This window comes from Neodiprion fabricii, chromosome 5 (assembly GCF_021155785.1).
Source record: "Neodiprion fabricii isolate iyNeoFabr1 chromosome 5, iyNeoFabr1.1, whole genome shotgun sequence".
Classification (NCBI taxonomy): Eukaryota; Metazoa; Arthropoda; class Insecta; order Hymenoptera; family Diprionidae; genus Neodiprion; species Neodiprion fabricii.
Window position 1 is genome coordinate 5,808,188 of NC_060243.1, and position 17,992 is coordinate 5,826,179.

The 17,992-nt window shown below is 38.7% G+C and overlaps 1 protein-coding gene across 8 annotated transcripts in view; it reads left to right on the forward strand.

Moving 5' to 3' along the window:
• Window positions 1-17,992, forward strand: part of LOC124183687 — a 164,479-nt gene that overhangs the window by 109,947 nt on the left and 36,540 nt on the right. For all 8 annotated transcript variants that reach the window (XM_046572491.1, XM_046572496.1, XM_046572492.1 and 5 more), the window contains 2 exons: window positions 1,513-1,723; window positions 1,937-2,027. In XM_046572491.1, the coding sequence (XP_046428447.1) occupies window positions 1,513-1,723; window positions 1,937-2,027 (302 nt within the window). The remainder of the gene's footprint in view (window positions 1-1,512; window positions 1,724-1,936; window positions 2,028-17,992) is intronic.

Here is a 17,992-nt window from a genome sequence, read left to right on the forward strand (position 1 = left end):
AGTCAACGCGTGTTGTTTTTTTTTTTTTCTTTATTTTTATTTCCGATGTCGTATAACGCGACGTACTTCTCTTCTGTTTTAAGATTTTTTTATTTTCATAATATAAGATCGTCGCGCTACAAGTGACCATAATTTCACCGACTGCTGACCATAATTTTCAACCGAATTGCCACGCGGCGTGTCGTTAATGCACATAAATTCACCCTCTTGGTAAGAAATACGCGTGAACTAATATCCGATGTAACTATAATCGATCATTCGAAACGTACGTTGATTTTTCTTTATTTTTTGCAAACAGGTTTTTTTTAGCATTTGCTTTTGGCACGAGCCATGGATTGTCTGATATTTTTATTTTTTAGATTTTTCGACGAAAGAAAAGGATCAAACTGTGAATTGAAATGAGAAATTTTTACGATTTAAAAAAAATTTTATAACGTTCGCTCTAAATATCATGTACGTTTCAATCGCGTGATTAGAAACAATTTTTTTTTTCAATCGTTTACTTTTTCGACTGTAATGAATTTCTTCTACCGAAATTCTGGTAATACACAAATATAGGTGATATCCGTAAAACCAAAAAATTGTCGAAACGGAATTTGATGATAGGAAAAAAAAAATGGAGTGAAATAGAAAAGACACTTGTTTCACTGTAAAACTTGCATATCGCATAATAGTATCTGTAATTTATAACGTTACAAGCAACACCATCGGCCTGTTCATCTTGGCTAGTTGCCAAATTGCGACACGAGTAAACGCCTGCCGTTGTTAAATACCCGTTTAATTACATTGCAAGATATGTAGGTACAATGCCAGCTGACGTCCCGGGCGTATAATTCGTGTCGTCGGTTGATCAAACGTAAAGGTAATTAAACTCGATTACTCGCGATTTGCAAATTGTTGTTTTTTCCGTCGGCAATAACGAATCATTCCACAGGGTTGCAAAATTTCATCAACGTATGCGCCGAATAATGCAGCAGTGTCGTTTTTGTTTCAAACGTTTTTACCAAATCGTGATGAATTTACGATTCTTTTTTTTTTTTAACCAACGGTGGTTTCAAATAATTAATTTATATACATCGCTACATCTACACTTCGAGTTGAATGTCGAGTTTCCGGGTGAATTTAGTTCTCTGAATCAGGTTCGATCTGAAAATCGCGTGCTTTACTACAGATAGTATAAACTGACCGTGCGGAATGAAACGATCGTCGAACTGCAGACGGGATGGTTTAGGAAATGAAATGGAAATTAGCCTGATTATCTAAAGAGCCGGACGTATTTAGCGTAATGAAAATTGCGGGTCGCGAAGAAGTGGTTTCGAGGAGAGAGAAGCTGCCCGCCTTGTATCGATTTATGTATATAAAATCAGTCGAACAGGTCGAGAATCCCCGATGATTTTCTCTCGCCACTGATCATCGAGTATAATTATACCAGATACAGAATCGAGTAAAACCGTAAAACGCTGCACTTTCGATCACGCGTTTATGATATCTATTCGCTCGACGTGTTCCCAGATCCTCCATGAAACAATCCCTGAGGAAGAAGGCGCCGTCGCCACCGAAGGGTGCCGGTACTCTTCGAGAGGTCCGCGAAGAGGGCGAAGATCAGCCTGCACAACAGGCCAAAAGCGAAGGACCGAGGCCGAAGTATTCCTCGGATGAAAGTTCCGACGAAGAGGACACTCGAGACTTGGAGGGAAACGTGTACACGAAGGCAGGGATCGAGGTGAGTGATGCGAACTCGGGAACTTGCTTATAAGTTCAACATTGCTGCAGGGGTTTAATATTGTGGGGAAAGGGGGAGGAGGGAATTGATTAACGGTTGCGATTTATTTATTTGTTTATTTTATTTTATTTTATTTTATTTTTTTTTTTTTTTCTTTTGATCGTGAACGAAACGAAACGGCGATCTTATCGCGTCGAATCTCTTGGTTTTCAGATATCCAGAAAGAGCGCCGGAAACGTGAAAAGAACGAAGGAGGAAATCGAGGCCGATCCAGAACCGGAGGACGAGTTTGGATACACGTCGAGTGAGTCGCATGCTTTTTATTTTTTAATCAAATTTTCCCACGGAAAATAACTGTGGAAGAGTTGAATTTGCGAAACGTCGGTTTGCCGATGACGCGTGATTTACGGTTTCCAAGAATTTTGGAAAATTCTTGTGTTGTACCGGAAATCTAGCGTTTGCAAGAACTCGACGACGATACGCTGCGACGTTGGACGAAATTCAATCTCATCGAAGTATTCTCGCGTCTTGAATTCTATCCCGTTCCAACGAATCTTGTCATAAATCTCAGGTACGTCCATTCGGGATGAAAATACTTTTTTAAACTTGGGAATATAACAGGGAGGGAAGAAGCCAGGCATGCATAATACGAATTTACCTTGAAAATATTATTATTCTTATAAAAGTGTATCTACACGTGATTTTCGTGTTACACAACCTACACACGCGATAAGTCTTCATATTTGAGAATAATAAGCGACCCGCAAGGAAGTTCCCAACAATTTTCCATTTTCCTATCGGAAAATGTTTACGTCACAATGCAAGCGAGTTGCGGGGGAGCTTCTGGTTTACTAACGTGTTTGTATACGATGTCAGAGTGAGCTTTGAAAGCCGGTGGATAAAGACAGGAGATCCTTCCGCCCAACTTCCCCCCCATCTCTTGGAAGATTTATTTCAACCGACCGAGATCCGGACTTTCCGGATCGTATTAGCCCTTGTTTTATGATTCGTACACACGCAATGCGCGTATGTATTACATACATGTATATATATATACATTTATATATGTATCACGTGAACAAAAGTTGCGGATGAAACTTGTTATAATGTCGGCCGCTTCTTCTTGCCCGGAACGTATCGCACGGATTACCATCATCTCCGCTCAATCCTCAAGGAACGGTGAATAAGATAAATATTCTGCTACTTCTTTCTTCTTGCCCTTTTTTCTTCCTGTAACACGGAATACCGGCTTCCTTCCCTGAAGGAAACTCGTGTCTTTTCCTGCACGAGACGAGGAATTCTTACTTGGATATAAAAAAAAAAAAAAAAAAAAAAAAAAAAAAAAAAAAAAAAAAAAAAAAAAAAAAAAAAAAACGTTCTTTTGCCAATTATCTGCTAGGTGAAAGAATCGTCTTCGTTTGATCAGAACGGATGAAAGGAAAATGAATGTTCAAGGAAATGTTTTGAGAATTTGATAGAAAATAAACCTCTCGTTATACCTAAGAAATTTTAAGATCGCAATTTTCCATACTTATCAAATCTATGAAATTTCGTGACAGAACTTGTCACTGTGTGTTATAAAAGTGTAACGTATTTTTTATCGACCGACTAGTTTCCAGAGATTTTATACATATAGTTCGTAAATATTTGGTAAACTGCAAACTGCGTTTGGCGTTGTAATTGCTGTAAGAAAAATCTGTCTCAGTTATTGCAAAAGAACCGGTTGAAGTTTGTGGTGTGGGAATTTTTTCTCATTGTTGTTTCGATCGGATTCAGCGATAACTATAATAATAAACATGAATTGCATCGTAGAAACTTTGGTTTATTGTAATGTTCGCGTACAAACACTTTCTCGCGGCAAAGAAATGCGCATCGTTAAATCCTGTACAAAGACAGTTGTTATAAAATATACGTGATATCTCGAATCTTCACCAGAAATTATGCGATTCCTTTTTATCCGAGTTGCTTAATCGCTTTTTGGTCGGGCAAACGTGACGCTTACTCGTAAGCTACCTTATTACCCTGCAGCATTTGTTTGCTCAGGAAAATATATTGTCGGATACTTCCCACGCTGATCTCGATGAAAAGAAAGAAAAGAAAAAGGCAGATGAAACAAAGTCGAGAGAAAAAAAACAAAAAAAGAAGAAGAAACACCTTCATTCGCCGATGTAAGAACGAAATTCTTTCTCCGGTTAGGCGTCTCAGAAAATATCGATACTCTGTACTCTTTTATATATTATACGTATAAAAAGTGTTTGTTTGTAAAGGCGTATACAACACATTACGTATATAGGTACCTTACACGATACATCGGTCGGAAATTTTTGATCCGTATATACGGCGTGTATCGTTTGCGTCATTACGTAACAGACAAAAAGAAGAAGAAGAGTAAGAAGAACATGAAGAAAATGACGAGACGGTAATTTTCAAAGCTCGCACAGAAAAGTAAGTCCAAAGAGAATACAAATGCCGGGAATGTGAAATAGGTGTGAAAGGAAACTAGAACCTAGTACTTACTGTACAACTGGAATGCATAAATATTTTCACTAGAACGAATTCCACGACCGTGCTTTGCAGATATACACGCGTTATACGACTTTGGGTACCTCAACTCCGTTTCGCTTCGGTCTTCTTCCTCCTCGTCTTCTTTCTCTTCTTCATCATCCTCTTCTATTTCTTGTCCTTTCTATTTACACCGTGTAAAAAAAAAAAAAAGAAACAAGAAACTGTTATTCCATCTCTTCGTTTACGCCTCGGTACCTATCGGAGCTTTTCCGAGCCAGTCCTCGAAAAGCTGCCGAGTTTTAAAGCCGAGTGACTCTCGTCTCGGCTTGTCAAGATTTCTCAAAACATTACGAAACTCGCTCGGCTGCGAACTTCTCCGTCGTTTTCAAGCGATTCTTACAAACTCGAGTACGTACGTGTTTTTTTCTTCGTCTTTTTCATATTCTTTTCTCGTCTTTTTTTCTTCTTTGATCTCTCTTACACTTCTGTACAATTTTTGCGTTTCTTTATACAATATGTGCAGTATATGTAAACTCCGCTTGAAATTTGTTGTAAAAAGTTTGACTCACCCCTTTATTTTTCCCCGCTGAGATTTGTATCTCGGTCGAATTTCCGTTTGATCATTTGACGTTGGTACGTGTTCCAGCTGAAATTGAGAGAGGTCTGAGAGAGATAAAGAGAGAGAGAGAGAGAGAGAGAGAGAAATTGTGGCGTTCCACGCAGACACCGCTCACTGGATCATTACCATAATGACCGTACCCTCATTTCCTGGAAGTCATTAGAGATTGCCTATCGTCTAATCGTAAGTTTCGTTCGACGATCTAGTCGAGATCAACTGCGCACCTCTCCAACCTACGAGTTACGAAATTTATCGACGTGTCGTGTCGGTGGCTCGTTAAAAAAATTGGAAAGGGAGACACGGACTGAGAGAAAGAGAGAGAGAGAAGCGGAGTGAATCGCGATGAGAAATGTGGATGCTTTTTTTCAGCATACATACCTATATGTTACGTATCTAACGTAAAAGACAAAATTTTAAGGACAGTAGTTTTTTCACTGTTTGAAACAAAACCCCGACACGAGTTTTATGCGGTTTTTCACTGGAACACACTCAGCGCCGAGATGCGAAGCATGCTTTTCTCAAAAAGCTCCGTTTCAACGCTGAAAAGGTTATCGAGCTTTAGCCACCGGGTTTTACACAACTACATATGTACGCCCAGTATTATTTTACGTTTGTAAATGGCAAGCCGTCTCGTATGAATCTAGCAGCTGGCTCATTGTGCATTTTCCACATACCCAGAGGGTGGTTTTTTTTTCTCCCCTCTTCGCAAACTTTTTCTGTGAACAAACGATTCTCCTTAGGGGTGGGGATAGAAAAACTAACATCGCGAATTTTCAAATGTGCGAAAATTTAGTTCGTAGAATTATTAACATTCGGAAAGTCCAAGTAGAGAAAATTGAAAATACAGAACGTCGAAATACACAAAGGTTGAAACCTAAAACGGCAAAATTTAGAATCTGTAAAGGATTTTTTATTAACGAGACGAATCCCAACGATTGTATATTTTGGCATTCTATATTCCAACCTTTTGATGTTTTCATTTCTCCAGACTTCGGCTTGGTACATTTTTAAATTCTGTAAATTAAGTTTTCACTTTTTAAAAAATTCAATACCGTCACCCTTATATTCTTTGACCCTTTTATATTTTAACCCCAACCACTCTTGACTGTATTAACAATCGGTCATGCATAGATGATCGTCCAAGATGTCCTCAGAATCGCATATTTTCTCATAAAAATTGCAATAAACTATTTCACCTCGGAGATCGGCTCAAATTATATCGTTTCGCATTTCGAATCGAAAGAGGAAAGAAAAATACTCGACCACTTTATCCTTTGTAAATTCGTTCTGAGATCGAGATAAATAACGGTGCCCCATTTACGTAGATAAATATGTTTATAAATTCATGCATGTATACTCCGAGATTCGAGTGCGCCTGAGAGGGGATCCCGAATTTCACAAATTCAACGTTACATACATATATTTTTTACGTACATACTCGTATAATATTTGCAGAGGGGTTTCGATACGGAACCGTACTCGAATATAAACTGTCCAAACAAAATTCCCGCGATGTTTAATATTTGCTTCGCACTATATCTTTCATTTTCATCTCTTCACCCCTTTACTTTTTCTAATCGTATTTTATTCTTCCGTTTGAAATTGTCTCGAACAATTCAACGCTATCCAGGCGCGCAGTGAGAACACGCGAATCTATGAGTTGTTAAGTAGTAAATTTAGACAATTCCGTCGCGATTGTTTAATTGTATATAATAAATTGTACGAGACGAGAAAATCAATTTGCACAATATAAATTATGTAAACGTATATGTATGAAAAATAGATCCCAGTACGTAAGTTCGAAGTAGGTATATTTATATAATATTTGTTTCGCACATAGGATAAAGTCGGGTAACTTTTCGTTCAAATTTTGATCAAAGGCGCAAATATTACAGGGAATTTCATTTTTGGTACTGACATTTCGTTCCAGATTCGACACGCGTGCTATTTTTCGCGTGTGGCAAAAACGATTCGGCAAAAACCAGCTTACAATTCTTATTCACCAGGACGGTAAAAAATTAAAATTCACGCCGTGTGCAAAATGGGCTTAAATCGTTGTGTACGATCATTGTATTACAGACTCTTGCGATTGAACTGCGGAGCAAAAAATTTCTCTCTTTATGTATTACGTAATATGAGCGTGAAAGAAAACGGTTTTATCCCGTAAAGGATCGCTGGGAACGTTGATATAGCGTAATTAGACTAACGGTAAAGAAAAAAAAAACAAAACACAGCGAAGAAAGAAAGAAAAATGAGAATAAACCGAGAAAGAACGCTGAAAGAGCTGCGGATATAAATGAGATACTTACGATGAATCGTTGGATCGCTTAGAATGAAAATGCCACGGTGATTTGGAAAGTATCGGAATATTGTCCGACTCCATTATACATCTATATACCTATATATGTGTAAGTATAATATTGGGGTACACGCGTCGAGAAGCGAGTCGTTGAACGACTGCGTCAGCAGCTTTTACCAAACAATAAAAATTACTTTAATTTTAAAAATTACGTACGTCTCCGCAGTCCTCTCTCATTCTCAGCTGCCTTATGAAAGAATTTTATACGTTTGTCTCTCGATCAATGAAGTTTGTTTTATCTCTATAGGCTGAAATCTCGATCAATATATACCGACAATCGGTCTCTAAAACCTCCAATTAGTTTGATAAGTAGGGCTTTGCCAGAGTTTATTATTTTTGTTTTTTTTTTTTTTATGTTTTCCTTGAAGGGGTTTGAAAATGTAGAAGGGTGAGAAAGTAAAGGGGGCGCAATTTAATTGAATCATTAAAATATGGGAAAATCGTTTATTTGGCTAGAATTTGAAAATGTAGAAAAGTCTGAATCCAGAAAGGACAAAGTATACAGAGAGCTAACAGAATCGTCAGAATTCTAACTCGATCTATGTATTCTGCTGTTCTAAACTCTCATTGTTCTACATATTGACTTTTCTTACATATCGAATCTGTTTCTAAATTTCACAATCCTATCGAATACATTTCAGCATTTTAAAAATTCATGCATCTCGATCCTTTTGTCAATATCTAGCGAGACTGTGAGTAATGATCTTTCTACACATTTTCACCCCATCCTCTCTTTTTTTTCTTGGTACTTTTATACTTTTTTCGTTCATTGGTACGAACATGATCAGCCTTTCGTTGACTCATGTGATAGGTAATATACGTATGTTGCGTTATGGGGCGGGACCGAAGTATCGAAAGCGCTTAATTCCGAATTACTTTGCGGCGAAACTTGAAGTAAAGAAATCAAACTTTCAAGAAACAACAAAGTTTCGAATGGTCGATCGGAAACCCGACGGATCAAACTTCCGGAATGCAAGATTCCGAAAATTCAAGTTAAGATAGAGCAAAGTTCTGAAAAGTAAATTTTCGCAACTTTTAAAATTCGGAATTTCAACCCCGCCCCCGCGGTACGTCCCTAAATGTATCATCGGGGGTGTGACTCGTTATCATCGACAAAACGAGAAGGCGAACCCTTGCCGTGTCATCCGCTCCAGGATTCGGTTAGTCGACATCTCCAGCAGGCCTCTGGGATTGAATATTCATGCTATCTCAAACCTGCGATGCAAAACCAACCCCTGTAAACTCAGTCCTGCATAACCGCCGAACTTGTACCTACACCGAATCTAGAAATTCGCTTGGCGCGCTGGTGCAAGGCGCTTTCCGATCCCTTCCCTCATTGAATCATTTATCAATTTATTTCAATTCCATTTACATACACGTGTGAAGAATTTCCAACTTCGAAGACAATAAATAAAATGTCAAATTCTGGTTTGATTAACGTCCGAATCCTCGTGATTTGGGTGTAATTTGGCGATTAAATTTGGACCCCGGTCAGCTGCAGGATCTCAGGAATTACAAGGATCCTTCCTGCTGATTTTCAACCCTGTGTTATACAGGATAATAATGGGCGCGTGTTGAGCTTGCAAACAACGTCGGTCGCCGCGTACGTGTTTTCACGTGCTTTTGACGGGTGAGAATTTATCCGAACCCTGATAGTCGATATGTGCGGACCAAACGCTTCGGCGAATCTGGAAAACGCGTTTGCGCTGACGGTTATTTTTGGATTAAACATGTCGTTTCGGTGTATAACGACTGAAAAATCGAAAAAATATCACACCCGTGCCAAAAGTCGGTCCTGATTCGCAGATATTCGTACAGCAAAAGAATTCAAGGCAGACAATAATTTATCTGTGAAATTGATTGTGCAAGTAGTGTGAACATTGCTTTCCGAATATCACATATTTTCAACGCATTTATCATTATTTATTTGGCTTGAACGAATGCAGGGTGAGTCAATTTTGAAGAGAATTTATAATCTAATACGTGTCTTGATTGCTTTAGCTAGTTTTACGATTCTTCGCGTGAATGTACGTCTATAAATTTGATTAACGTTTCATTACGAAAACGTCCGTTTTCACGAACGTCTCAAAGTTGAATAGAATGTTAATTTCCTTCTCGAGCTCGCATTAATTTGGTTCAACTCTGACAACTTGTTATATATTTGTTACAATGCACGCGTTGAAAATTTATTCGCATTACGATGGAACTGAAACGGAAGTGGAATAAACTCGTGCTTTCCTCTAAACTGAAACGTGCCATTTCATAAAAAGTGATTCACGTACAAGCCGGTGGTTCGTTTCCGCTCGAATCAATTTTTTCAACTGTCAAAACCAAGCATTCGCATTACAATGATAATAATGATAACGATAATCGTGGCTACTACCGAATAAGGTGAAAAAGAAACTTACGGCAAGTTTCTCACGTAAAAAAACGACGCAATAGCGTTTCACTTGATAAATATATACCTAATAACAAAGAGGGTGGATTGCTGGATCAAAAAAAAGAAAGAAAGAAAAAAAAATGGCGATTGAAACAATTCCGCAATATTAAGGCGGAAAGTCGGCGAAAGAATTTTATTTTCTAGGAGAAGATGAGAGACGAGGAAAGGCGGAGAAAAATTGGCGTTTAAGAGTCCGTCGGTTCCCTCGTTGCGTCGACGGCTCCGTTTTATATATGTATATATATATACATATATATACGCGTGCAAACTGCACAGCGGTGACAAATTGCCACGCGAAACGCGAAATTAACACTGCGGAGTCAGGAGGCGTTTCGCCATTCCCGCAAATTCCCAACGAAGCTGGAGTGCCGAAACAAGACACAGCGTGAAGACGAGCCATCTGTGTCAGGTTCGTAGACACCGGACTGAAATTGTCGGGAAAAACGAGAAAAATTCAACCCTTGACGATGCCTACGATACGAGAATAAAAACTCCGCGAATTGGTGGTGAAATAAATTGAAGGAGCGAATTTTCCCGGGGGATAAATTAAGGGATCGTCTTGGTGTAACGGGTCGAAAAAATGGGTCAATCTGATTTTTCAAAGCACTCGTGCAACGAAGAACGGAAAATAAATTGTTAAACGTTTGTTATCTTTTTTTTTTCTATTTTAATTTATCTTACAAGATTGAGAATGACTTCGGAAAAAAATAAACAACCACGGTGGGTGATACGGTGGCGGTCGTAAATGTTATCTGAGAAAAAAAAACAAAATTTGTAAAAAGGTTATTAATCGGTGTGAAAGACGCTATCTTGCTATGGAAGTTTTTCTTTTTTTTTTTTTTCTTTAATTAATATTGACAAAATGTGGCGGCGGTTTGAAAAAGTATCAAATTTAGCCTGTTTTGACAGATCTTCGTTAAGAAAATATGAATGATTTTAAACAAATAAGGACGAGTGCTTCGATTTGACATAAAAAAAAAAAATGGCAAAAATCAGCTATTTCTCGACCCGTTACACTAGGATGATCTCTTAAACACTTTGATCCGTTCCTCTCGCGTCGAATTTCGAACGTTTCTTTTTTTCTTTCGAATTGAAAACTGGAGAAAAAAACCCGGAAGCATGGATCGTGGCTGAAACACGAATTGCTTGAGTGAATTAAAGAGAGGAAAACTGATAAATATCGACACGAAAACATGAAATTCCAACTCGGACGCGTTTCGTCGAACCGGCGTTACAGGCATGTGTGTACATACGTGCCGCGAGTCATTAGGCGCACTGTACCCGATACTAATTTCCGCGCAATCAGCTATCCGTATATCGTACAATACGTGCACAGCTTCGTGCTGATTACCTAATTAACACCGGCGGCCATTTTCCCTTTGCTCACGTATGTATTTGCTATCGTAGATGGGGAATATTTTCTTTTTAAACCAGTTTTTTTTCAACTAGAAATCCGGAATAATGCGAGCGAGAATTGTTTAACGAGAAGATATTAAGTATTAGTATTAAACTACAGTGAATTTATGGGAAAAATTGACTTACAGAAGTGTCGGAGATCTTCAAGAATAATATTATATCGTTTTTTATCTTTAAATCGAGACACTCAAAATTATATAATTTTGGGTAAAAATATCGTTGATCAGAGGATCTTGGCTCAAGTGAGACTGATGAGTATGTTGTACCCTAAATTAATTTTCAAAGGTTGATTGCATAAATTTTTATTTTTTTTTTTTGTATAATTACTCAAAACTTGTCGAGTAGATACGAAAGAAAAAGACGTATATAAAGCTGGCCTGAAACCAGTCAGAGATGTGAAAGGCCTAGATTTTTCATTTAAAAATTACTTGGATAACTTAAATCCAAGTCTAACCATAGAATGATATTTCTATCTACTATGTGACCAACAATTGAAATTAATAAATAACTTTAGTAGAAGCAACAAGCATATTAGAGTAATTATTGTTTGCTACGATCGAACTCTTTGTATATTACTATACTTACTTCCGAAATGCCCGTATTAATTTTGCAAAAATTATGAAAACGGAGAAATGTAGTCTTCGAAGAAGTAAAAGTTCCCACTTTCCAAATATCAGTATATCTCAATTCTTTCGACGATAATATTTTACACGACTGATACAAATTTCAAACCGTGCAGAGCCTTCGGTCGTTTAATCAATTAATTGACTCGATTCTATAGCATGTGGTGTAATAAATTCGAGGTTTACACGGTATTCGTTAACCGTTGATGTATAGTTTCGATTTGTAAATACATACACGATGGTTTACAAGTCTTGTTGAGGTCGAGATAATCCTGGCATATATAGCATAAATACATTATCAAGTATTTTACTGCCAGCCAGAAACTGACCAGCCATCATTCCTGGTTCGCATAATCATAGATTCATCTTGAATCAGTTATTAGTTACAAATTTTCAGATCAATTTTTCCTTCATCGCTAAAGTATCGAAAAGTGACAAATTGCGATTTACAGTTCAGCGTGGCGTCGCTAGATGGATAATTTCCACGGTTTCTCGCGCACAGGATTACCGTATTACAAAACCCGATTTTGAAACTGTACGAGAACTTTACTCCTGGTATAAAGTCTCGGTTTCGAAGCCGAGGTTTATTAGCGGAATATACAAGCTTGTAGCCGGTTTAGTGCTAAATAGGCCCGGATGTTGAATAAAAATAATCCTAAGCGAAAGAAGAAGTGAAAAGTAAAGCGTCGAGTAAGAATCTTGGGGCCTGTTATCGAGCTAAGCGTTGGGCGTTACACGAGGGCGGAGGATACGTATCTATACCTATACACAAGGGTCTTAATTTATAGCCGAAATATTTGGCACGTTGCGTTGTGCGAAATGAAAATGAGAGAGAGAGAGAGTTTTGCAAGAAGTTCGTAAAAGTGAAACTATAAATATTAACGGCAAAAAGAGACGCGAGCTTTTCGGGCTAAGCGTTCTTACGTCACCTGTGCGGTATATTACAATACACCACATGTGAAATTACACCCTATTTTATTAAACAGCTTACGCGTTTTAATTAAATGTATATGTATAGCATCGCTATAATTTCACTCTGTAATCAATCTCGTTATCTTCCTCAGAATGTCGTTTAGTAATAGTGACTGAAAAATTGTGCAAAACCCAACTAGACGTATATTTGTACTGATAATTCGAAATTATACCTGATTTTGTTAAACCTTTAGGAAATTCACGGAAAAATTCGTAACACTGATTTATAATGAGTGGCAGCTTAAAGGGGAGAGACGGAACCGTGTGACTGAAAAAAAATTTCAGCTGTCTAATTTCCACTGGCAATAAACGCGTTGTTTTGAAAAAAAAAAGAAAAGAAAAAAGGACTCACTTATCACCCTCAATCCGGTGTAATCAGATGCCTCGATGTAATGGAGAGAGAGAGAGAGGGGGAGAGAGAGCTAGGCTAGGCTACTTAGACGGCCATTTTGTTTGCCCAGAGGCTAAAGTGGAAGAATGAACTCGGCACGTTTGATTAGAGAATTGGGGGGCAAAAAGGTTGTGACAGAGACGTATGACTCGATGGAGGTTACTTAAAGCGAATCGATATCGTTCCTCAAGGCAGAGACTCGGCGTGTCCATGATAATAACTGAGGTTTCAATTAAGCTAGGGGGGCATTAAAGGTGGGTCCCTCAGATTCTTCGAGTCGAGAAGCGGATCAGTCAGTCTCCAAAAGTGGATGAGCCGTAAAAGTCGAGAACGTGACGGTTTAAATTTAAAGAAAAGAAAATCAGAGCGAGGAAACGAAATTTCGATAACTAACAACGATTAATCCACAACTATTGCAAAGCAAGTTTGGTACAATTAGCGCACAACTGTTTGGTGAGATTCCGTAGTTATTTTATTTATTACCGCCACGTTACAGTTTTCTGGTTATTGAGTAATTAAATCGGTCCGTTTAGTTAACGACAAGTTTTTGAGTCAAATCAGACCCAAGCGTCAACTCATTTCTGTAACGGTTATTACAAGATATCAGATACGAGATGACGATGATGATAAAAAATAAGGTACAGCAATTCGTACTGTATCTTCTGGCCATAACTAAAAAACTAATTTTCATTTTGTTCCGTCATGAAAATCGTTGAGGACGGTAAGCATTACCGGAAATTTCGCATGAACGCGTACAGTGCAAAAGTGTTCTCTGAGTTTTTTGTTGACGGGAAACAAGGCAGCGGGATGTTTTGGCGAGAATAAGAAAAGGCCGAACAACCCGCGTCGTTCCTCCGTTTCCAACAAGCCCGACTCCGAGGTACACCGAGTTCCAATTAGATATCTCTCTGAACTCGGCCGATGGCTCGGAGCCTCCGGGACGAGCCGACCTAACCTGATGTCTGAAGGATGAAACCCCTTGCAAGTATAATCCGTGTGACGAAGGCTGCCTTTCCGCAGGGTTGAGAAGCAATTAACGTGTGCCAGTAGTTTCTCATTAGCGCAGGAACGAGCCAAGAACTTTCAAATCTGCATTTCCGGTCCGGGAACCCATCGCGTGAGTCCTTCCTGTCTGAAACCACTTCCGCTAGTCTCTGAGCAAAAGGGTGGGGCTGAAGTTCCGAATTTAAAAGGTTCCGAAAGCGCCTAATTCCGAATTGTTTGGTGGTTTCTACCCCGTCCCGAAGCCAAAATTCCCTGCGCCGAACGCTCCTGAATAACGAAGATAATTCACCGCTGTTAATTAATACGCAGGACCTTTGACTTTAATTTTCTCAAGTTTCGCGTCTGATCGCTCGATTTTTAGTACGGCGCTCGAAGCTTTTCTTTCTATATCAATCGGAATTGAGAAACGATTCAGTGTAGTAATATTTAAATTTAACAGCCGAAATTGTGCGGAAAGTTTACTCAAATTATTTTCAAGCGAAACAGAGATATTTTCATCATTTATACCGATAAAAGTTTCCATCACAATCTGAAAGATTTCGTTGCGATGGAAGAATCAGACGTAGACGGTCAAATTATTTTACGAAGGCTGTAAGTCGGCTCTTTAATTATTTTAATTCAATAAACAATATCAGCCCAATGTAATTTATGCTACATCTATTTAAACAATGGAAAAGGAATCGCAGTAACCAATTGACGTGACTCGTGATTTAGTAAATTTTGCTGCACAGATTTTTTTGCCAGGTAGTTGAGATTAATTTTCTTTTCGCTCTCTAGCAATTTTCTAGGAAATAATTATACGACTTGACTACATAAAGCCCGTGTAGTTTCTCTTAATTATAAGCTCACGTGGGCGAATTTAGCCTCATCGGTATTACATTTATACATTCGTAGAATTCCTTGTTGTTTGGCCAACGTAATTCCGCCTAATTAGGATCGAATCTATTTGAAAATTAGTCGCAATAATTTCTTCTACGGATTACGTCGCGCTTCAAATCTTTTGTACATAAGTCTTGTGACATTATAAAAGACGCGAATTAGCCGTTAAATTTCTGTTACACAACATCGCAGCTTCGGGTATCTCTCACACCGTATTACACACATGTGTCATGACGAGAAAGTCTCGCAAATTGAAGTTTATACTTTCAGATGAAACAGCAATTAATTTGCTACCCCGAGAAAATGAAACGTAAGCCTTTGTGCACGAAACACAGACTGGAACCCCCGCAACCGTGTCTCATTGTATTTTTAATATCAGACGATTGGATCGCTGTTCTTTCAACCTAAAATCTCGTATAATCCAAGCAAGTTATAAAGGGGGAACGAAGAAAACTCCCGTCTTTGCGCATTGAAATTTCTTTCGAATAAACAATTTTCCACCCTCTAAGAGCAGCACAATGCCGCTCGACTACTTCGTTATAACGCAGAAGCCTCGTCCTTCGATCCGCAAGGTTATACGCTGTGAAAAGCAGCCGAGGAGGTATTCAGATTCCATATGAGAGGCAGGTACGTCGATCTTCGTTCAATTACCGACCTTAAGGGCGCTCCGTCTAGGCGTTGAAATTTGATTCAGCACGAATTACGTGTGCGCGAATCAAAATAACGTTATTACGAGTGCTCGCGTTACTAGAAAATATAACTACAAGCCACGATTCTCTGCCGCAATAAGCGAGGAAAAATCCAGGACGTGAATTTTTGCAAAATTCGAATCGTTTCGTTTTTACCATATTTCGGGATATATTCCCTGTACACCGAGAGAAATCTTTAGTTCCGGTTACCGCTCGGTCCTTAACTATTTTCATTTTTTACCACAATCGACAAAATATAGTTCTAGATACAAAATGAAAATTAGTTTTCCAGCTGTTACCGGAACGTCTAGTACTATTACTATATTTTCTTGCAACTGTTGCGGAAATTTAATGCTCGTGCAGCGATAATCAGAAACTGATATTGCGTTGCAATTACCAAAAAAGGATCGACGATAGCGCAAAATGTTTAGGCGTACCTCGTTTTTCCTAATTCCAACAATATTCAAACAGTTTTTTTTTAACGATACCTGTCTTACTCAATTTTTCTATCTACAGTAACAAATGAAATTTTTCTCAGTGTACATATTATATAATCGTTTGAATAGGAATAAGGTACATATAGCAATAATTTTTCCGATAATGACGAATCGCTTGATCGACTAACGTTCGACAGTTATCTGATTTCTGGTGTCAGTTAAATCGACGGCAACCCGAGACAACGTCTCATTTCCCGTTTCTCTTATAGTGCATTCATCCATCGACACACACACGCGCGCAGGGGGGAAATTTCACGAGCAAACGTTGTCGGATGCGTCCTATAGCCGGCAAAGAGACAATAGGAGACTAGGTACCAGCCACCCACACGCGTAGAACGTCGTATAATGTCAATCGGAGGCGAGGAGAGGAGAGGAGAGGAGAGGAGTCGGGCTGATAAGGCGAGAGTTGATTCTCGGTTTCTCATGTCGCGCATGCGTTCGAGACGAGAAGAAGAAGAGTTCCCGCAGTTGTGCGCGAACCGGCCGAGAAGGCGGTCCACGATATCGGATCCCCCGCATCTGACAACGAGAGATCAATTTTTACATGTGACTTTTGCGCCCGCTGCTGCAAGCTGGCGGTGCATTCCTCGCCCCCCGTAAAGCTCGAGTACCGCAATGTCGAGGGACGTTATGCACCCCGTATCGATGTCATTTTCACGCCTGATATTAAAACAATGCGGATCGGTATCGTAAAATCATCCGACGCGATCCAACCAACGATGACGAGCAGCAGCTGACGACCATAAAAAGAATATAAACAAAAAAAAAAAGCAGTAAAACACACACAACTGTTTCTCTATAAATTCTAAATCACATGCAATATATCGCATGTAGTGTGTCGTTTGTGTAATACAGTGCCAAAACATATTCCGAGATCTTTTTTCGGGACTGAATTTATAGATTGAGTTATTATCGTCTTCTTTACTTGATAAACGATTAATCGCGTTTTTTCTTTTTTTTTTTAATTCTTGTTCGTTTTCTTTTCTTTATTATTACTATTATTATTAATGATATTATTCAACGAAACATTCAGCGATTCGACAAGGAAATTGGATTAATTTGCCTCGGTGATTGGAACTAATATTCAGAGACGCAGATTGTTATAAATCGGGGAAATCGTACGTGCGTTTTGATCGTACAATATAACTTGGTGTGGAAAACACATCTTTTTGGCGCGCGTTGGCAAAATGGATTCTATAATAGAAACCGATTCGTATTAGAGTGACGGACGCGAAACGGCTCTAGATTAAAGGATTAAAATAACCGGAAATCCAAATCTTTGCCGCGGCATTATATGCATACGTATACGTGTATCGTATATACACAATGGCAACAAATCGTTCCGCGAATTAGAGCGAAGTATTTACTCTTGGCTTGCTCTTGATCTTCGGGCTCGAAATGCGGGATCAGATTTGTTAGTCGGTCGGATTTATCTCTGGAGCCAAATGTTATTTCTCTGCTAAAGATTCGTAGTGATAATTGTTAATTCTCCACTTGTTGTTTCTCTTTTGTTTATTTCTATTTTTTTTTTTTTTTCATTGAGAGAGATTTTTGCAATTTTGAGCAACGCGTACGGTGGAAAATATCCGCGTGATTTAGTTTGTACAGTTATTTTATACGAAAAGTACACGTGTATCGAAAAGCTGAATATAACGTCTGGTTGAATTTGGATTGAAAGCAAACAACCGTGTGTGCGGGTTATTTGGAGAGTATATAAGTATAATACCTGTGCTAATTCGGTTAACACGTAGTATTTATAACGCAACGTGCCGATCGGATCTTGGGAAATAATATTTAGATGGTGAAAATATTATCCCACTATAAGAGAGATTGCATAAATATTGTCGAAACGTCCGAGAAGTTGAAGTGAAATA